The sequence below is a fragment of the Vanessa atalanta genome, chromosome 17 (assembly GCF_905147765.1).
Source record: "Vanessa atalanta chromosome 17, ilVanAtal1.2, whole genome shotgun sequence".
Lineage (NCBI taxonomy): Eukaryota > Metazoa > Arthropoda > Insecta > Lepidoptera > Nymphalidae > Vanessa > Vanessa atalanta.
In genome coordinates, this window is record NC_061887.1 from 3891808 (window position 1) to 3897952 (window position 6145).

The window sequence follows — 6145 nt, forward strand, 5'->3', positions numbered from 1 at the left end:
TTTATAACTGAGGATACCTTAGACGCTGAATATTATATTATATTCCGTATACCTCGAGCTGTTGCGAAATAGATTCTATTTCAACCTTAAGAAGAGTAACTTCTTCAGCCAAAGCGAGTTCTTGCGAACGTAAGGTATACTCTATTCTTTCATTTCTTAGTTTAATTTTCCTGGCTTCAATTAAAATGATATTTATTATTTTAAAGAATTGGGATGAAATAAAATAGTACACCAAAGAAATACAGATCTGGTTGATTTTATTTCACGATACTCTACCTGATTTTAACTTCAATTTTAATTCTTCAGCTTTATAATGATTTCTAGACATGATTCTAGAACAAACTTTATTCAATATAATGAATATCAAAGAATTCTAACAAATATTTAAGATTAAGATTAAATTCTTAAAATTCGTAATATTTTGGCGCAAAAACCTTATCAATGTTGCCAGGTGCCAACTAAAACTTGCCAATGATAAACATGAAACAGAATAATGATTAATGATAGTAAATGTGTAAGCCTCTTTTCTTAATAGTTTATTTTTATTAATATTGATTATTTGATAAAAATTAATCAAAATATGTAAATAACAAGTGGGCAATTAGAATTAAGATTACAGCATGAAAAACTTAAAACATTGAACCTAATATTACTGTTACAGTAAAAATCGGTATCAATAAATAAATATTCAAATATCTATTGATATATACCCCGCTTAACTATAAGCAAATACCTTGGCATTCTTTTAGTTTGGCAGGTACCTATATAATCCGAGAAAAAATGTACAATATTAATTTCTATTTTTAATCTGTCCCGCTTGCCATCTGTCATTATTTGTGCGGCAACGAAAGCGTGTTGCGTGTTTCTTCAAGAAAGTTTGACAAAAAAGGCTAAATTGCATAGCGCATCTAATAATAAACGATTCCAAAATGTGAATTTTGTGGTATATGTATCAATTTACTTGAAAAAAAAAAAAGAAAAACATTCTTCATGTGCAAATCATCAAAGATGGTTTCGAGCGCTACGAGGGTGATTCAAGTTACCAACATCGCTCCTCAAGCGACAAAGGATCAAATGCAAACATTGTTTGGCTACTTAGGGAAAATAGATGATATTAGATTGTACCCAACAATCAGAGATGTATCCTGTCCTGTGCAGTCACGAATTTGCTACGTTAAATATTATGACTCTGCAACGGTTAATGTCGCTCAACATATGACGAATACTGTGTTCATCGACCGCGCTTTGATCGTGATTCCCATGCAATCTGGCGAGATTCCCGATGAACATAAGGCCTTAGAAATGTCAAGTAATGGTACACTAGTACCAGGATTCAGTACTGTCGAGCCACGGTTACCGGCCCATGTAATTAACACATTAGAAGGCGTCCCGCCAAATCAAGTTATACAAACTTATGATCCCAAAATAGTTGAAGCGGGACTGCCGCCTTATCCACCACTTCCAGCGGCATATGATTCTAGAAAGATAGAAGAGATAAGAAGAACACTTTTACTTATAGATGTAGGTGCCCTAACTCATCAACAACTGGTAGATCATTTTTGTCAAGCAGGTGAGATCAATTATTTGCGCTTCTGTGAACGAGATGTCGACAGTCTTAAGTATGCGTTGCTTGAAATGACAGAACAAGAAAATGTTTTAAAAGCTCTTCAATTGAACGGTACCACAGTGGAAGGGCAGATTATAAAGGTAATTTAAACCAAAATTCTTTATAACTATTATAACAAATTAAAAAAATAGTTTGTATGTAAGGTTGTTTAGTGACATTCCTTTAATCTTTACAAACATTAAATATCTATATAGGTGAAGCTCAAAGTTCCCAAATTGAATTACTGCATCTCTTTTTTCATTCAAATATGATAACACAAAACTAAATTAGTAGGAATAAAGAATGTGACAGGTGTTTTGATATGACTTCACAGTATTAGTCCATCTGAGGACATCCATTTCAGCATCTATGTGCATATGCATTAAACGCTTACAAATATGTTATGTAGTTTATAATTAAATATTTCACCATTAAAGATAAATACTACTAAAAAGTTATGTTAAAATATCTAAGAATGCTGAACATTTAGCTATGAATATGAACCAAATATATGAATATTTGGTTCATATTCTTTTTTATTTGTATTCTGAGGCTCAGTTTTGCAAATAAATCAAAATTTAATATCTGTCTTTTTTTCTCTTGTGCTAGGTGCATCATGCTACTCAGGCTATCTCAAAGCCTCAAACAAAGAGTAATGAAGCTGCCCAAAGGGAAATAGAAGAAGCTATGTGCCGAGTCAAGGAAGCACAGAACCTTATATCGGCTGCTATAGATCCTGTTATAGGGCTGTTGTCTAAGGACAAGAGGAGGTAATATTTTTTTTTATTTAAAAGTAACTGTACCTACTCTACAATAGAATTAAAATTAATATAAAGAAAAATTGGTCTAATAATAATAATACACAATGAACTTATTACACAACTCTTATTGACTAAATTGAATGTAAGAATATAATATGTCACTGCTTTGAAGACATACTTAATTTCATTCTTTGCTCTGTATGCATATGCAATATAATGCAATTAAAGCAGTTTCGAAAACGCCATTCTCGCCTTCAAAATTGTTCAGTTGTTGCAAGAATTATCATTTTTAAATGCTTTTCAAACGATCAATCTACTGTTGGTATGACGTAGGATGGTGATCGTTCTTAAGCAACTTAACTTGTGATATGTCTGCATTGCCAGCTTCTACTAATTTATTAACTGCATCTACGATATAATTTTAACATCCTCTAATTTCTTATAATCTTCTCTTAGATATTTTTTTATGCTAACTTAAGTAATTGATGAGTGAATTTACTGTTATTGAACATAAAATTTCCTTATTATTGTCATCAAGTCAATGATATCTAACCTAACCTTTGTACTTTTAATGGTACAACATATAAGTATTTTATGACTTGGCTATTATACCTACACATAATCCAATTGAATATACAAAAATAATTGTCATCAAAAACAAACATCTGCAACTCTGCATTTGTTTTTATTTCAACTTCTTGGAGAAAATGAAAATTTTATTTTATTAGCAGACAGATCTTGAATTTTAAAATATTTTAAACTAACGCGTTTGATACGCGTAAGTTTAATTTTGTACTCAGAGGAGTATTTGCTTATTTATTCATATTACTTCAGAACACGTTCCCGCTCCCGCTCGCGGCGCCGCTCGCGCTCGCGCCACCGCAGCAAGCGCTCGCGGTCACGCTCCCGCCACCGCTCCCGCCGCTCGCGCTCCCGACACCGGCACCGCACCAGGTACATAACTATTTTGTTATGGTCTTTAAACCTAAATGCGAAGTAGACTTCAAGCTTAGTAGGAAAAATGTAAATTGCTGACTGTTGACAATCCATTGAGGCTTATTTATTATCTACAATGACATTTTTAAATTCATTCAAGAAATGTAAAAATTGTACAGATGTAGTGAATAATCCTTTCCTATCGGCAAAACTCGGAACAACGATAACACCCGAATGGTGCCGATGTGTCTATGAATTACTATATTATTAAATTACGTGTAGGTATCAAATAAATCGCATACTTTATTTATCAATGTCAAATGTCAAACTGCCCGTTTGATGTATATTACAATGAGATGTTAAAACCACCACGATTCTATAATATAAAGAATTCGTTAGGTAAACAAAAAATATAACTAGTTACCGAGGACGTTTTATTTCAATAAAACGCACTGATAAAAACCAAATTCCGGTTGAGATGATCTAATGATTCTATAAGGATTGGAACCCCAAAAGTCTAACTATAAGTCAAAACTACAGTAGGATTTTGCAGATCTTTTTATAACAATAAATTTTTGTAATTAATTAAAAATACTATGACATAACAAAAAAGACATCTCAACATAAAACAAAAAATACCAGCAGAGAAATTAATATAAATAAATATGATTTGTTAATGTGGATCGAATAAAATCAATGTTTATTATTTACAAAAATGACAGACAAGAGTAAAATGTAAAAAGTATATCAAAATATAGGTGGCCTGCATTAGTACACGAGTCCATGAAGTTTATCACAAAATCTAACATAAATATCAACAAAATATTTCTGTGGTATTAACTACTCTATATAGATACTTCCTCTTGCAATGCGACCGTTCCCTACGTTGTCTCGATGGGTACTGAGTGCGAGTGAAGTAGTAAGACAAAAACGAACATTTCCGAGAAAATACGAAAGGAAAGGATTATTCACTACATCTATAACTGCTTGTAACTTTCAATATATATTGACTTAACACATGAACTGACGCATGTTATTAAAATTATATTAATTATTCAGTTATTTAATAACTAAGTGCATTTTTTATTGTCAAATCGTAATTTCATTATGACTGTCTTGTATGACTGAATGTAATATTATGATTTTCGTTTTAACAAAAGTAATAAAATTTTTCAGATCTCGTTCACGTCATCGCAGCTCCCGACGGACTCGCTCGAGATCGCGCCATCGCAGTTCGCGATCAAAACGCGACAAATCCCGTGACCGCGATCGCAAAGACAAAAAAGACTCTGAAAAGGACAAGAAAGAAAATAAAGATAAGTCTAAAACACCACCAAAGGAGGTCGAGAAAGAAGAAAAAGAGGAAATGAAAATAGAAAACGCAGTGATCGAAACCAATGGAACATCTGATTCGAAATCTAAAGCTTCGACGCCCGCAGAAGAAAAGGAGAAATATGTTGAGGTTGAAAAGGAAAAGGACACTAAAGAGAAAGATAAAGAGAAGGAAAAAGATAAAGAGCAGGATAAAGATAAAGAGAAGGAAAAAGATAAAGAGAAGGAAAAAGATAAAGAAAAGGAGAAAGATAAAGAAAAGGAGAAAGATAAAGAAAAGGACAAAGATAGAGAAAAGGATAAAGAAAAGGAAAAAGAGAAAGATAAAGACAAGGAGAAAGAAAAAGACAAGGAAAAGGATAGGGATAAAGTAAAAGAAAAGGATAAGTCGCCTTCAAAGAAAAAGGATAGATCACGTTCGAGAGATCGAAAACGAGACCGCTCTCGTTCTAAGCGTAGATCCCGATCTCGGTCGAAAAGAAAACGCTCAAAGTCACGTAGACGATCACGTTCACGAGATAGGAAGAGATCAAGATCAAGGGATCGGAAAAGAACGCGATCACGAGATAGAAAGCGTTCTAGGTCAAGAGATCGTCGGAGAACCAGGTCGAGGGATAGAAAAAGAACCCGCTCCAGGGACAGGAAGCGTACGCGATCACGTGACCGTGATCGTGACCGCGACCGCGACCGTGATCGTGACCGCGACCGTGACCGTGACCGAGACCGAGATCGAGACCGAAAGCGTTCCCGGTCACGCACGCGGAGGTCCAAAAGTCGTTCTCACAGAGATTCAAAGACGCCTCATTCAAGAAAGTCTCGCGATCGCTCGCCCAATCTGCCGCCTGTGATCGAGGAGAAGAACAATTCACTAATAGATGATAAAATCCTTGACATGACGGATGAGAAAAATTCGCCAGATAATATGGACATTTCCAATTCCCCATAATTAAGATGTTTCTATAATAACCATATAAGCAGGACATGTATAAACGATTTTTATTTTTAAATATTTTTATAAGCGTCCTTCGATTGTAATCTAGTGTTTTTCATCTTGTTTTGTAGTAGGGATTTAAAAATTGATTAATAAGTTAAGAGAAATAAATTGTAAAATCAAATGGAGATTTTATTTATTAGTAGTATACTCATCTAACTTCAAAATAAAACTGGGAGTCATTGATCATTGAAAACACAGACGAATATTTTTTTTTTAAATTCGTGACAGCTTCCGTATGAGTAACTCGTCGCAGTATCTACTTGGTATCAACCAGAGATAGAATTAATTTATGTGAAGTTTGTTAAAATAAAAAAGAAATATTTCCGAATTCAATGATAAAGCAAGTGAGCAAGCGGTGCTTCGCTGTAAGCTCCCAGAAATAATTCCTAAATATGTATTAAAAGTGAAATTAGTGGTTTTAATTATAGAGAATAAAAACTATAAAATACGTTCAGTTCTAGTTTTTAATTTTAACAGTGTTATAAAGTGTAATTATCATTGAAATTAGAAAAAAGC

General features: G+C 33.5%; 1 protein-coding gene across 1 annotated transcript; it reads left to right on the top strand.

Moving 5' to 3' along the window:
• The first annotated feature begins 820 nt into the window (after positions 1 to 820).
• On the top strand, positions 821 to 5744 carry LOC125070510 (probable splicing factor, arginine/serine-rich 7). The gene is made up of 4 exons (XM_047680405.1): positions 821 to 1707; positions 2216 to 2376; positions 3202 to 3321; positions 4480 to 5744. Exons 1-4 carry the CDS (start codon positions 991 to 993, stop codon positions 5579 to 5581), a joined length of 2100 nt encoding a protein of 699 aa, XP_047536361.1. The 5' UTR covers positions 821 to 990; the 3' UTR covers positions 5582 to 5744.
• Positions 5745 to 6145: the final 401 nt, after the last annotated feature.

Excerpts from the sequence above, each read along its gene's own strand:
- LOC125070510 (XM_047680405.1), top strand. The coding sequence starts at position 991 with ATGTGCAAATCATCAAAGATGGTTTCGAGCGCTACGAGGGTGATTCAA. Across the intron at positions 1,708-2,215 it reads TGGAAGGGCAGATTATAAAG|GTGCATCATGCTACTCAGGC; the intron begins GTAATTTAAACC and ends CTCTTGTGCTAG. Across the intron at positions 3,322-4,479 it reads CGACACCGGCACCGCACCAG|ATCTCGTTCACGTCATCGCA; the intron begins GTACATAACTAT and ends AAAATTTTTCAG.